The 16,422-nt window shown below is 42.8% G+C and overlaps 1 protein-coding gene across 2 annotated transcripts in view; it reads left to right on the top strand.

Annotated features, from left to right (window-relative positions):
• The window catches only part of nmnat3 (nicotinamide nucleotide adenylyltransferase 3), a 38,090-nt gene that overhangs the window by 11,899 nt on the left and 9,769 nt on the right, over positions 1-16,422 (top strand). For both annotated transcript variants that reach the window (XM_084328133.1, XM_084328134.1), the window contains exons 2-4: positions 1,721-1,966; positions 3,001-3,146; positions 7,307-7,490. In XM_084328133.1, coding sequence (XP_084184259.1) covers positions 3,035-3,146; positions 7,307-7,490 — 296 coding nt within the window. In that variant the 5' untranslated portion in view covers positions 1,721-1,966; positions 3,001-3,034. The remainder of the gene's footprint in view (positions 1-1,720; positions 1,967-3,000; positions 3,147-7,306; positions 7,491-16,422) is intronic.

Below are 16,422 nucleotides of genomic sequence, written 5' to 3'. Positions count from 1 at the left end.
ATATAACCTTCGTACTGTCTTTTACTATTATGCACTTTGCTACTAAGTAATCTACCATGCCTATATTACTACCTACTATGCTAATATGTCTTTACTACTATGCACTCAAGCCTACAATCTTACTGCCACTTAGCTGACAGTTGTACCCTTCCTGCTGACTTGTTGTTCAGAACTTGTTAAAAACCTCAGCTAAATGACTAAATGTAGATGTGGACAGGCATTTAAAGGCTTATCAATAATGATTGTAATCAGAAGGTTCCCGGTTTGATTCCGGCTCCTCCCAAGCAGTGTGTCGAAGTGTCCTTGAGCAAGACTCTTAACCCTAAACTGCTCCCGATGAGCAGGTCGGCCATTTATTAGTAAATAAATAAGTAAGAACGCAAATCCAATTTGTTAAGTATATTGAAAATGGAAGGGAAAGAAAAACATTGGATCGATGGACCGAATCAGTGCATTTGACTCCAACAGAACCATCAGCTACAGTGAATAACTGAAACATCCCTAGTTTAGATTTACATTAGATACGTTTCAAATATATTTGTCATCATACAGCACTACAGTACAACAAAAATAAGTTTGGCATCCAACCAGAGTGCAAATGTGACAGTAAAGTGCAATAGTAATATACAATGTACAAGTCGTTAAACTGGGTATAAAATATATAAATGAGTACTACTGAGTAATGGTGCTAATCATATGTATGTACAGAGTTGTAGTATTAATATGTACAGTGATACAGGTATCAAGACACTATGGTAGTAAGTCATACTGGCCAGCAGCGTAAATCTAGTAAGAGTAGGTAAGGGATATACATAGATATAGTATCTACAGGTATGTAAAAAGGATTATATGCAGGTATGTACAGAATATATATATATATATACGGTATATACAGCATTATTGTACATAAGTAGGTATATAGAAGGATTATATGCAGGTATATTCAGACATGGATATATATATATATATATATATGCTGTAAATATAAATTATATATATACTGTATGGTAGGGCTGTCCCCGACTAAGGATTTGGATGGTCGACTAGGATTGGCCAAAATTTGCCGTTAGTCGACTATTGGTCAAAAAAAAATATATATATATTTTAAATTATTTTATTTATTTTTTATTTTTTGTTATCATTCCATTTGGGCTGTGGGGGGTGCTTAATGTCTGAAGGAGTCGACTGAAGGCTTCTTGTCCTCTGCAAAAGCATGCAATTGGTCCACTGATGGATACATCTTGATATTTGTCTAGTCTAGTGTGTTCATTAGATGGGTGAAATCCTCTTTCAGTGCCTCTGTGCCTGTTTTCATAGGCAGTTAGCCTCTGGTATGCATGCCATTAGCGTTAGCCACGCTTCTAGGCCTCTTTTCTTTTGAAAAGAATGATACAAAAAAATTAATACTTTTTTTTTAAAATTATATTCGACTAAGAGGTTGGCCAGTCGACTACGGCTCCTTTCGACCGATTAGTCGACTAATCGATTAATAGGGGTCAGCCCTACTGTATGGTATATACAGCACCATTGTACATGCTATCATACAGAGTTATATGGGTAGACCTACTATAGTATGAGGTAGTTACTTGCTGATGAGCCTACTGTGTTGGTTGATAACTGCTGCTGGTACTGGATACGGGCTGTTTATGATATTAGTTGATGAATATCATGCATATTAAATGTTACATGTTAACATGTTTCATATCTCCCTGTCTTCCAGATGCTCCTCTGAGCAGTGAAGGAGGCAGAGGATGAACACGCTGTAAGAAGTGAAGGAGGCAGAGGATGAACACGCTGTAAGAAGTGAAGGAGGCAGAGGATGAACACGCTGTAAGAAGTGAAGGAGGCAGAGGATGAACACGCTGTAAGAAGTGAAGGAGGCAGATGATGAACACGCTGTAAGAAGTGAAGGAGGCAGAGGATGAACACGCTGTAAGAAGTGAAGGAGGCAGAGGATGAACACACTGTAAGAAGTTCAACCAGTGCCATGTTTGCTTTCATTGTTTTTGTTCCGATCTATATGAATTAGGGTTGCAAATTGTAAGCACGTTCCTTACTTGATTAATTGTAACTAAAAATACACAATTTACTAGGGATGTTCGATGTTGGCTTTTTTACTGATATCCGATATACCGATATTGTCCAACTCTTAATTTCCGATACCGATATCAACCGATACCGATATATGCGGGGTCCCCCCCCCCCCCTAAAAACTGAATAATTCCTTGTTGTGGAATTAACACAACATTATGCATACTTTTCACAATAAATAAAATAAGAATTTGTTCTTACTTGCTTGCCTGGGTAAATAAAGGTTAAATAAATGTAAAAAAAAAAATGTAATACCGATAATTTTCGATATTACACTTTAACACTAGCACAGCCGACAAGGGGTCAAATGACCCCTAGGCATTTTCAATAAATGTATCCTCGTCACTCGGTCGAGCTCCAGCTCTGTCACTCAATGACTTTTCCTAAAAGTACCCGTTTTATCTGGCACGGTTTCTGAAATTTCAAAATGACTTCAGGAAAATGTCATTAGAACGTTATTCCACATAATGGGCCGTTGGAACAGACGAAAGTCACAGCACTTTGTGAGCATCTAGCGCAGGGGTGGCCAACCCATGGCTCGCGAGCTGCATGTGGCTCTTTGCCAATTATGTCACTCAAACCTACATTTCATTGTGGTAAACCTCATATTTTTATATTCAGAGGTAATTATATAGTTTACACTGTATATTTTTCTCATATTTCTCATATAAGCTGTCGGGTCATCTGACCCATTCCCGGCGGGAATCAGTGACATTTTCTCCATGGCTGTGCTAGTGTTAATGCCAATATCGGTAGGCCGATAATATCGGACATCCCTACAATTGACCAAACAATAACAAATGTATTTGTTTCCTCAATCAAAAGGTTAGTCAAAATATTCTACCACTAGGGGCAGCAAAGTGACCATGTGCTCAGTTAGACTTTGACCACGCCCCCTCTCCCGCGCAGGTTCTCAGACCACGGTGTGAAGGGTTAAACCAACATGGCCGCTCGCCGTGTCCCCCTGGTGCTGTTAGCCTGCGGCTCCTTCAACCCCATCACCAACCAGCACATGAGGCTGTTTGAGCTGGCCAGAGACCACCTGCACAGCACAGGTGAGTTGAGGCGTCCAATGTGATCACAGCTTTAGGTTATATTTTCAAGTAAAAAAAATTTTTTTTGGCTGTTGTTGTTGAATCAACTAAATTGGAATGCTGTAAATAAAATGTATATATATAATTGTATATAATTTAACGCCCGATGGGCTGCCGCACGTCGCAACACACTTTACAGGGTACATTCCTCAGAAATCGCGAAAATGTCTCGCATTTCAGATAATGGGTCAAAATAGAAATATTGCATTTTTGACTGCTTTGAAATCTTCTTTATCTTATTCCTTATTTGCAAAACGTAATACAACTTGTAAATGAGTTAATTAGGGCGGCTACGTGGTGCAGTGGGCAAGGCGCTCACCACGAATACTGGAGACTGGGCTCAAACAGGTACACCTCCCTGTTCGAGCCCAGCGCTCCACATTGCTTTCAGTTTAGCTGGTCGTCCGCACTAATACACATTGGCAGTATTAGGGGGAGGGAAACTGATGGGTGGGGATCGGGCGTTGTGGACAGCGACTCCTACAGGTCGGTTGGTGCGCCTGCACAGTAGAATCAGGAAGCGACGGGGGTGGGGCCCCTCCAAAGCCCAGACCCCTGACGCTGAAAGATCGAGCCGCGCAGGTGGAAAGATGCGACTGCTGTTGCCTCGAGTATCGGAGGGGACTCGTGCTATGTATGACTTAGTACACATTGCAGCCGGCTTGTGGGAGGCATGAAACAGCGTTCAAAGACAGGGGAGGGTTGAATAGGATGATAAGAAAATTGGGATGGGAGAAAAATAGAAAATGGGAGAAAAAAAAGTGGATAAAAAAAAAATGTAAATGAGTTAATTATTGTTAGATTGTCCGACAGTATGTATTCAGAAACATTGGCAAAAGACTACATTTGCCGGGACTGGAGCTCAGCGGAGCCTCTGAGGGGGTGTGGTCTGGTGTGTGAGGCTGAGCGCTGTTCAACAGGGTACTTGAGAGGTGCGAAAGCAGACAGACAGAGAGCTCTGCTTTCATCAAGCATGCATAGTGTAACATTAAGTTACACTGCTATCTTAACGTTAGCAAGCTAAGCATGCATAGCGCGACCTGTGTAACGTTAAGTAACTTGTGTTCCGCGGGGAAAGACCGTTCCATTTGTAACACAACTTCAAAGAATAACATCCAAATCCGATCCCGACGCGCATTTCCTTCATTCCACAGCGCTGAGCTCGCAACGTATTTCATTGATACTCTGGCCAGAGCCTATACTAAATTTTTCGGACTTTTCAGAGTTTTTGAAATGTTTCCGACCTTTCAGAGTTTTTGAAATATTTCGGACTTTTCAGAGTTTTTAAAAATGTTCAGACTTTTCAGAGTTTTTTAAATTTTTTGGACTTTTCAGTTTTAAAAAAATGTCTGACTTTTCCGAGTTTTAAAAAAAAATCAGACTTTTCAGAGTTTTTGAAATTTTCCGGACTTTTCCGGGTTTTTGAAATGTTTTGGACTTCCGAGTTTTTGAAATTTTTCAGACTTTTCAGATTTTTTGGAATTTTTCGGACTTTTCCGAGTTTTAAAAAAAATTCAGACTTTTCAGAGTTTTAAAAAAAATTTACTTTTCCGAGTTTTTGAAATTTTCCGGACTTTTCCGGGTTTTTGAAATGTTTGGACTTTTTCGAGTTTTTGAAATTTTTCTGACTTTTCCGAGTTTTTGAAATGTTTCTGACTTTTCCGAGTTTTAAATATGTTTAAGGACTAAGGGGATGTGGCCTAAGGGGGCGTGGTATAAAGATCGGGGGAGTGGTCAACATCGACCAATGAAAGAGGATATCCCTACCGAGTCCAATGGCACAACCCGCAAGTCTCGACGACAAACGGTTCAAGAGATACACTGAGGGGGTGTGGCCTAAGTGGGCGTGGTCTAAGTATCGGGGGAGTGGTCAACATCGACCAATGAAAGAGGATATCCCTACCGAGTCCAATGGCACAACCCGCAAGTCTCTACGACAAACGGTTCAAGAGATACACTGAGGGGGTGTGGCCTAAGGGGGCGTGGTCTAAGGATCGGGGGAGTGGTCAACATCGACCAAAGAAAGGATATCCCTACCGAGTCCAATGGGTCAACATAGACCAATGAAGGAGCACATCCCTACTGAGTAAAATGACACAACCCGCAAGACAGAGGGCGCTGTCAAGCAATTCAGTACTGCAACACAGAGGGCGATTAAGGGTTAAGTCCATGAGAGGTCATTGGCAGGTCAGCTGTAGCCATGGGCCATGAGCCACACACCTGTTAGGCTGATGCAATCATGCATCAGCTGATGCAATCACGAATGACTATGCACTTTCACTTTGAATGTATTTCAATGAGGGCAGACGCATGACTGCATTGTCACGATGATTAAAAGCAAACGATAAGAGCTGAAGCGTTGTGAAGCGCACATGAGCACTTCAAGGAGTAGGTGAAGGGTTGTGTGCGATATTGTGGCATTCCGTCGACAATTGTGGCCTTGGTGGCGATCGGAACAGAAGGGGGGAAAAGCTCAAAAATCATCGTATTTTTAGAGTGCGAACACATTGGTGTCTATGGGGAGGAGAACCTTCAAACAAATGGTCATCAGTTGAGATAGAAATGTCCAATTCCATTTATTTTTCTTTTATGAGCGAACCGATGTGTTGATTTTTTTTTTCGACGTTCAAAATTGAGATCACTGTCGCAATTTACCCAAGGTAGTGGACAAAAATTTATTTCAGCTCCTCCACTCTAACTTGCAATGCATTTCCAATGGGACCGAAATGTTCCCGTTTAAAGTCGATTCGTAGCCAAACGGTGCGGTGAAACTTTCCGAAAAGCAATAGCGCTGTTGCCATAGTCAAGCCGGTCGTTTTGATACCTTTCACGTGTATGGGGCGCGAACGCTCTGGCAGGAGTTGTGTTTGCAAAATCGGTGGAATAAAGAATAAAGAATAGTATAGATTACTATAGTGTGGGTGGCAACCTGGCTTCGCCAGGTCACCCACACTAATTATGGCTATGGGTCTAAAACACCCCTCGCTTATCAATGACTTGCTTGCAGTCAACATGTACGAAACGGATTGTTTTTTCATTGGTACATTTCCGTTTTATACCGTTTTGAATACGAGTATAGTTTTGGAGATTTTGGAGAATTCCAGAGAAATTGCGCAATAATAGCCCTTTACTGGAATACACAAAACACGGTGTCATTTTTTGGCTGATTTATGAATCGTTTTCAAATAAACGCTAGATTATCTATAGTATAGAGAAGCGGGCTGAAAAATCGATTATCCATGCCGTGGATACGGCTAACGTTACGCACACACACAGACACACACACGCTGCGATGGCGGAGAAAAAAACATCTGATTACCCCAAGACTGGTAAAATAGAGTCCTTACCTCACATCAGATGTTCTGCAAAAAGATTCATTCAATTCCTGATCGCCATTCCAAATATTGATTGCGTTTATTGATCCAACGTTATAGCACCAAAACACATAATCCACGCTTCTCTGAGTGTCCTCAGTCCATCTGGTATAACGATACTGCATGCCCGAGAAGTAAAACCTGGACCGGCCTTATTGATGCACAGTCCCACCCAATCCAATCCAATGATGTGCAATACCATCCGGGAGACGATAGGGGGCGGTATTTTCCCTTTTCGAGCTCAGACCCATTCCCAATGATAACGTCAGGCTGGATGGATGAAAAATTAATGGATATTGCTAATAAAAGAAATAACGATTAAAACCTGAGTTTTCTTGGGTTCTCTCAGGTCTTGGCACTCAACGCATGGCGAGTTAACCCGACTAATCTCGTGGTTGGCACTGAATGGGTTAATATTCACTTTCTCCTTTTTAGTTGATGCAAGTAAAATAAATCCAATGCCAAAAGGTAAAACATTTGACACACTTTTCTTTGCAATTTTTTGCAATGATTCTTCGAGCAATCAACGCCACCAAAAGATGTCACAAAACATTACACCAACACTTTCAAATATCATCCCAAATAAGAACAAAATTCTGATATTCTGTCTTGGCCAAACTGCCCATTCCTAAATCTAAGATGATTTATGAAAACCAAACAGCAGTTGGTTTCAATTGAAAGGACAGAGCAGAACCCCTGCTTATGACAGACAATATAACCAATGACGATTATTCTCTCTCCTGATAGGTCAGTACCAGGTGGTGGGCGGGATTGTGTCACCGGTGAGTGACGGATATGGCAAGCAAGGCCTCGTATTGGCCAAGCACCGAGTTGCCATGGCGAAGCTGGCGCTGCAGAGCTCTGATTGGGTGAGGGTTGAGGAATGGGAGAGCCAGCAGCCGGACTGGACAGAGACGGTGGTCACCATGAGGTGTGGAACATGTTCACTGTGTCACTAATATGTCACTGACAATACACAGAAGAAGTGACCACGCCCCCCATGTCACTGACAATACACAGAAGAAGTGGCCACGCCCCCCATGTCACTGACAATACACAGAAGAAGTGGCCACGCCCCCCATGTCACTAACAATACACAGAAGAAGTGACCACGCCCCCCATGTCACTGACAATACACAGAAGAAGTGGCCACGCCCCCCATGTCACTAACAATACACATAAGAAGTGGCCACGCCCCCTATGTCACTGACAATACACAGAAGAAGTGGCCACACCCCCCATGTCACTAACAATACACAGAAGAAGTGGCCACGCCCCCTATGTCACTGACAATACACAGAAGAAGTGGCCACACCCCCCATGTCACTAACAATACACAGAAGAAGTGGCCACGCCCCCTATGTCACTAACAATACACAGAATAAGTGGCCACGCCCCCTATGTCACTAACAATACACAGAATAAGTGGCCACGCCCCCTATGTCACTAACAATATACAGAAGAAGTGACCACGCCCCCATGTCACTAACAATATACAGAAGTGACCACGCCCCCTATGTCACTAACAATACACAGAATAAGTGGCCACGCCCCCTATATCACTAACAATACACAGAAGAAGTGGCCACGCCCCCTATGTCACTAACAATACACAGAATAAGTGGCCACGCCCCCTATGTCACTAACAATACACAGAAGAAGTGGCCACGCCCCCTATGTCACTAACAATACACAGAAGAAGTGGCCACGCCCCCTATGTCACTAACAATATACAGAAGAAGTGACCACGCCCCCATGTCACTAACACATACACATAAGAAGTGGCCACGCCCCCTATGTCACTGACAATACACAGAAGAAGTGGGCACGCCCCCTATGTCACTAAAAATACACAGAAGAAGTGGCCACGCCCCCTATGTCACTAACAATACACAGAAGAAGTGGCCACACCCCCCATGTCACTAACAATACACAGAAGAAGTGGCCACGCCCCCTATGTCACTAACAATACACAGAATAAGTGGCCACGCCCCCTATGTCACTAACAATACACAGAATAAGTGGCCACGCCCCCTATGTCACTAACAATATACAGAAGAAGTGACCACGCCCCCATGTCACTAACACATACACATAAGAAGTGGCCACGCCCCCTATGTCACTGACAATACACAGAAGAAGTGGCCACGCCCCCTATGTCACTAAAAATACACAGAAGAAGTGGCCACGCCCCCTATGTCACTAACAATATACAGAAGAAGTGACCACGCCCCCATGTCACTAACACATACACATAAGAAGTGGCCATGCCCCCTATGTCACTGACAATACACAGAAGAAGTGGCCACACCCCCCATGTCACTAACAATACACAGAAGAAGTGGCCACGCCCCCTATGTCACTGACAATACACAGCAGAAGTGGCCACAGCCCTTACGTCACTGACAATATACAGAAGAAGTAGGGCTGCACGATTTTGGGAAATAATCGAATTGCGATTATTCTGACAAATATTGCGATTGCGATAAAATTTGCAAAAAAAAATTGCACAAGCAGCCCAACAGAGGTTTATTGTAAAATGCGGCATGAAATGATACTCACATGAAACGTCTTTAGGGTTGCTTTAAAGTCAAGCTTCAGTTTAATATTCATCTTGTAATACATTGTTACTCAGCTGATAGAGTTGTGCCCTTCCTGATGACTTGTCGTACAGAACTTGTAAGTCGCTTTGGATAAAAGCGTCAGCTAAATGACTAAATGTAAATGTAATAGATTTAAAACATGTGATGGAGCATTACTGAATACCCCCAGATGTTTTTTTTCACACAACCATCTAGGACATCTCCAAAGCACTGAAGCCTTGTCCATTGATTCAGTTCCATAGCTTTGGCAACATTTTATCCATTATCAGTGGTGATGCACTGATAATGTCTGATCCTCTTCATTCAGACCCCAGTTGGACAATGACTCTCTTAGTCCATGGGTAATATTCTCTCCCGTGTGGTCAACAAAGTCGTTATTTATGAAGTGCACGGTGAGACTGAGATATGGCTTGGTCGTCCTGCTCGGTTGTTGTTGCATAGTACTCCATTTTTCAGCTCCGTCTCAAGTTTTTTTCGACATTCCACATACAGTTCTGGGATGGCCACATGACTAAAGTACGTATGGGAGGAAATCTCATATCTTTTATCCAGCGTTTTGGATGAGTTTTTTAAACCCTTCGTTGCTCAGTGTTAATAGACACCATGTCTTTTGCGAGGTAGTGCGTTATGGCTAGGGTGACCACCTGTCCCGCGTTTCGCTCTGCTGTCAGTGTGGCGTGCAGGTGCGTGATGACGCGGTTTTATGTAGACAGTGGCTATCAGTGAAGTGGAGAAGAAAGACTGCCGAAAACGATACAAGTTTAGCTAGCTAAACAAAGCGAGAAAATGGAGGCAACTCCTGAGACTTTGCTCATACAACAGATACTGGGAGAAGAAATATACATGGCTGAGATCTGTTTCAGACGATCCCCAAAAGGGCGAGTGCAGGATTTGCCCTCTGAGCTTCACCATCACTGGTCTGGGAGGGACCTGATTTCAATGTTTACTAAGAGAAGTGAGACTCATTGGCCTTGGCTCATTTTCTGTGAAGAGCATATAAAAGAACACGTTTTCATTGGGTGCACAGTTTGCACTATACACTGGACCCGAACGTGTGGGAATTGTAGGTGAAAACAAGTAAACATGGTAAATATGAAGCAAAAAGGTTCACTGTGTACCTTCACTGTCTGCCCCCACCTTGTTTCATTCATACTATTTTAAATTTGTTATCACACAAAACAAATAGCACTTGTATTTATAAATGTGATCTGGCAGAGATAAATGGCTAATATTAACCATACTGTTTATGCTGTATTGGTTGTAATTGAGATACTGTAACAGTTAACATTATGTTAAGTATTAAGTATTTTTACATAAATGGTTATGGCTTTATTGTTTTAAAATTCCAATAATGTTGTGGGTTCACCAGACACACACATATTGGGTGAGTAACCAAAACGCGTACACCACACAAGTATGAATTCAAACAAATAAAGAACTGGCTATTCATCTACTAATCCTATGGAATATTGAATTATTAACACTCCACTGCTAATAATGCTCAGGAAAGGATGGCTGAAAAGCCTTAGCTCCTGCTCTTTCTATTAATGCAGTGATTGTATCAGCTTGGATACCAAGATTGATGGTTAATGATGAAAGTGTGATTTAAATAAAGATGTTGGTGACATAGTGGTGGCTGAGAAGGTGAAGCATCTACAGTTTAACACTAGCACAGCCATGGAGAAAATGCTACTGATTCCTGCCGGGAACGGGTCAGATGACCTGACAGCTTATATGAGAAATATGAGAAAAATAAACAGTGTAAACTATATAATTACCTCTGAATATAAAAATATGAGGTTTACCACAATGAAATGTAGGTTTGAGTGACATAAAAAAAAATTAAATTAAAAAAATATTATAATTATTTTTCTTTTTTTTTTGGATGGAAGAGTCACACATTGACGGGCAAAGAGCCACATGCGGCTCGCGAGCCACGGGTTGGCCACCCCTGTGCTAGATGCTCGCAAAGTGCTGTGACTTTCGTCTGTTCCAACGGCCCATTATGTGGAATAACGTTCTAATTACATTTTCCTGAAGTCATTTTGAAATTTCAGAAACCGTGCCAGATAAAACGGGTACTTTTAGGAAAAGTCATTGAGTGGGCGGCCGAGTGGCACAGTGGGCAAGGCGCTCGCCACTAACGCAGGAGATGCTGGTATCGAGCCCAGCTCTCGGCGTTGCTACCGGCTTGGCCGGTCGTTCATACTACCACAATTGGCAGTGGTAGAGGGTGGGAAAGCCGGTGGGTGGGGATTGGATGTTGTGGACAGCGACTCCTACAGGTCGGTTGGTGCGCCTGTACAGCAGAATCAGGAAGTATCGGGGACAGCGCGAGCCTCCCACGCGTTACTCCTCGCCACTGAGAGATCGCGCTGTTCAGGTGAAAAGATGCGACAGCTGCCTCCTCGTGTACCGGAGGGGACACGTGATGCAAGGCTTGGTCCTCACTGCAGCCGACCAGTGGGAGGCATAGTCTAGCAACGTTTGAGACAGGGGAGGGGAGAATTGAAGGGAGAATTGGCGGGGCGAAATTGGGATGAAAAAAAAAATAAAAAAAAATGAAAAAGTGAACAAATTAAAATAAAGGAAAAGTCATTGAGTGACAGAGCTGGAGCTCGACCGAGTGACGAGGATACATTTATTGAAAATGCCTAGGGGTCATTTGACCCCTTGTCGACTGTGCTAGTGTTAATAAGATTAATAACAAAATGTGCTATATATAGCCTACCGTCGGCGTCGAATATGAAATAAAGGCATTTAAATGATAATATAATTTTTTTTAATCATATATTTCCCCCCCTCACATATACGTGTCCCGCATTGTCCCGCAAAAGCAGTGCTGCTGTCCTGCGACTGAACAATTTTGACCAGGTCACCCTAGTTATGGCATTCTTTATCTCACAGTGCCTTCGTGAGCCCTTTTCATGCGGCGTAACAGCCGCAAACGACTCTGAAACAATTGTTTGCTTAACGTTAGACTGGGCTTGACGACTTTCATTTAACTTGTTAATGTTTCTGGCCGTGCACTCGTCATATGCTGATACAGGATTGTGGTGTTGCCTCGCAAAGTAGCGACTGTTCCATGACAAATTATGCACGATACCTGCTTTTGTTGCACATCTGTCGCCTTGAACCCGAAATACTTCCATACAACTGAAGTGCTACTTTTCCTTGAATCTAAATTGTCCAACGTTGTTTCTGTCTCTGTTGAAGCCATTCATCCGCACCATGAAAGTTGTTGCTAGCTAGTAGGCAGTAACGTCTTCACACATTGGCGTGTCACGTGCTGTTGTTGTTGGGCGTATACTAGCTACCTTGGGCTAGTGAGCATGACTGACAGTCACGCAAGAAAAAACTTTGAATCAGTCTCCCAAATCGCAGGCTTTGCGATTTGCTAATTGCATCATTTCAAATTGCGATTTTGATTAAAAAACTATTAATCGTTCAGCCCTAAGAAGAAGTGGCCACGCCCCCTATGTCACTGACAATATACAGAAGCACAAATTAATGGAGGCAGTTACGGATCTGTTGGCCGAAAACACCCCTCACAGAGTTTTAAGCTAGGCTAGTGGTCCATATCCGTTTCCATTCATTTGTGCTAAGCTAGGCTAGCTTGCAGCTCGATAGCTTTCTATTGAACGCACAGAGGAGATTGGTATCTATCTTGTCTGACTCTGAAGAAGACTGTGAGCACATTTCCCATAATATTGGCGTGTTCCTTTAAATGATGGCGCCTGTGTAAAAGTCCCACCCACTTAAGAAACAGGAAGTGTTCCATTTTCATCCCATTGGCTGCTTCTAATTTGTCGTCTTTCCTTATTAGCGTATCTCTGGCGCCTCCTCATCATTCTTGCCTCAACAACTGATTCCTCTTTTGTTGTGGTCATCATAGCCACAACCATTAGCTATGTCCGGCCTGGCTGGGGCTAGCCATCTGACATACTGAAACTTGTTGTCTTTGTGGATGACACAAAGGGGGATGACCTTCAGCAGCTTTTAGAAGTGGCAAACAAAGAAATGGACAAATTAAAAGGTTGGTTCGACACAAATAAGTTATCACTCAATTTGAAGAAAAAAAAAACGTCATGATATTTGGAAATTGTAAAATAAACACTGATCCTCAACTGGAAATTGATCATGTAAAAATTGAGAGAGTATATACAAACAAATACAACGTTTCTAGGGGTTTTAATAGACCACAAACTCAGCTGGAAACTCCATATAAAATATTTGTGTTCAAAGTTAGCGAGAAGTATTGGTATACTGGGCAAGACTAGATATATCCTGAATCAGAAAACTCTATATACATTATATTGCACACTCATTGTACCATATCTATCATATTGTGTTGAAACTTGGGGAAATACTTATAAAAGCAACTTACAAAATATATGCACACTGCAAAAAAGAGACATACGGATAGTACATCATGGTAGATATTTAGATCACACAAATAGTCTGTTTGTAAAGAGTCAAACATTAAAATTCCTGGACTTAATCAAATTCAAATCTGCACAAATTATGTTTCTGGCAATAAAAAACGAATTACCATGCAACATTCAAAAAATGTTCATGGCTAGAGAGAGTGTTTATAATTTTAGAGGGACACTAGCTTTAAAACAACTCTTAAAAGTATGTGCATTGCAGTTTGTGGGGTATCACTCTGGAATGGTCTGGAGGTGAGTATAAAATTAAGCAATAATATCAATACATTTTAAGGTAGCTATAAACAAGCACTTATGGACACATATAAGAGAGAGGAGCTTGAGCAGTAATGTGACTGCCTAATACATATTTCTTCTCATTTGGATAATTGGATATATAAAAAACTGTACTTTTATTAAATTTTTCATTATTTGTTATATTATTTTTTATTTGTATTAAATTATAATGTAAAATATTGTAAGGAAGGGGGAGGGCTTGATCAGTTTTTTACTTCCCCTGTTCCTTCTCGGACACTTATTGCACAGAGCAAGACAAATAAAATTAAACAAATAAAATCAAATAAAAAAAGCCATGGTCTAGCATGGTATGGTATGGTTGGGTTTGTGTCTCCATTAGCTATGTTCATCCTGGATGGGGCTAGCCATGGTATGGTTGGGTTTGTGTCTCCAAACCCTGGCTAGTGGAGACAAGGCCAGACAGGCCACAGCACGACTAAACCCTGGCTAGTGGAGACAAGGCCAGACAGGCCACAATACGACTAAACCCTGGCTAGTGGAGACAAGGCCAGACAGGCCACAGTATGACTAAACCCTGGCTAGTGGAGACAAGGCCAGACAGGCCACAGTATGACTAAACCCTGGCTAGTGGAGACAAGGCCAGACAGGCCACAATACGACTAAACCCTGGCTAGTGGAGACAAGGCCAGACAGGCCACAATACGACTAAACCCTGGCTAGTGGAGACAAGGCCAGACAGGCCACAATACGACTAAACCCTGGCTAGTGGAGAAAAGGCCAGACAGGCCACAATACGACTAAACCCTGGCTAGTGGAGACAAGGCCAGACAGGCCACAGCACGACTAAACCCTGGCTAGTGGAGACAAGGCCAGACAGGCCACAGCTCAACTAAACCCTGGCTAGTGGAGACAAGGCCAGACAGGCCACAGCTCAACTAAACCCTGGCTAGTGGAGACAAGGCCAGACAGGCCACAGCACGACTAAACCCTGGCTAGTGGAGACAAGGCATTGGCCTTGTACAGGGATTTTAGTCCCGTAAACCAAGAGAAAGACAGAGAAATATGCATGAATCTACAGGATTATGAGCCTTTACATGACGGGTCACAAGTCACCTCTAAGCACCTCATTCATCACTACAACGACAACGTCCTCTTAATAACCCCAGTCAATAACAAGCCTGCCCAACGACTGCTGCTGCCAATGTCATTGTTCCGCTTCAGACATTCATCAAACATTTACCTCAAACACACACTTTGTTCCACTTCTATTTGGGCCATTAGACTTGGTATTTATAGGAATAAATCGCTTGTGGTTTGATCATTTTCTATGATCTCAAGTTTTGTTGGCCATCTTTTGGTGTTCATCCACCAAAGATAAGATGAGATGAGATAAGATATCCCTTTATTGATCCGCTTGGGGAGATCCGGGCGTCCGGGGGGAGGGGAGGTACAGGTATGGCAGGGCTCCAGACTAACTTTTTCATTTAGGTGCACCAGCACATAATTTAGGTGCACCCAAAAAATTTCACTGCACCTTTTGTCGCTGCAATAATACATTTTAAGCATTACCTTTACCGTTACCTTTTTTGTCAGTTCCCATACACATTAGTAAATTCTTAAGATGTTATGTAAATGATTGTAAACAGGAATAAGACGGGTACAAGCACCGCAAAATGTTTCTTTACAAAAAAACTATCTATAGTTCTCTTAATTTTAATGTGCATGTTTATCCACATCTGTCTGTACATATAATCTGCATATATCTATATCACTGTACATTAGTACCACAACTCTGTACATACATCTTATTAGCACTATTACATTTACATTACTCAGTAGTCAGTAGTACTCATTTATATATTGGGGTTAATGGGAAAATTGGAACACCAGCACACACACTGTGACCCAGGTCACACTGACACACACACACACCAGCACACACACTGTGACCCAGGTCACACTGACACACACACACACACCAGCACACACACTGTGACCCAGGTCACACTGACACACACACACACCAGCACACACACTGTGACCCAGGTCACACTGACACACACACACACACCAGCACACACACTGTGACCCAGGTCACACTGACACACACACACACACCAGCACACACACTGTGACCCAGGTCACACTGACACACACACACACACCAGCACACACACTGTGACCCAGGTCACACTGACACACACACACACACACCAGCACACACACTGTGACCCAGGTCACACTGACACACACACTGTGACCCAGGTCACACTGACACACACACCAGCACACACACTGTGACCCAGGTCACACTGACACACACACACACCAGCACACACACTGTGACCCAGGTCACACTGACACACACACACCAGCACACACACTGTGACCCAGGTCACACTGACACTCACACACACCAGCACACACACTGTGACCCAGGTCACCCTAACACTCACACACACACTGTGTCCCAGGTCACCCTAATACTCACACACACACTGTGACCCAGGTCACCCTAACACTCACACACTGTGACCCAGGTCACCCTAACACTCACACACACACTGTGACCCAG

Source organism: Notolepis coatsorum (assembly GCF_963971535.1).
Source record: "Notolepis coatsorum genome assembly, chromosome: 13".
NCBI classification, from domain to species: domain Eukaryota; kingdom Metazoa; phylum Chordata; class Actinopteri; order Aulopiformes; family Paralepididae; genus Notolepis; species Notolepis coatsorum.
The sequence above is the reverse complement of the archived record's forward strand: the minus strand, read 5'-3'. Positions and strand labels throughout refer to the sequence as shown.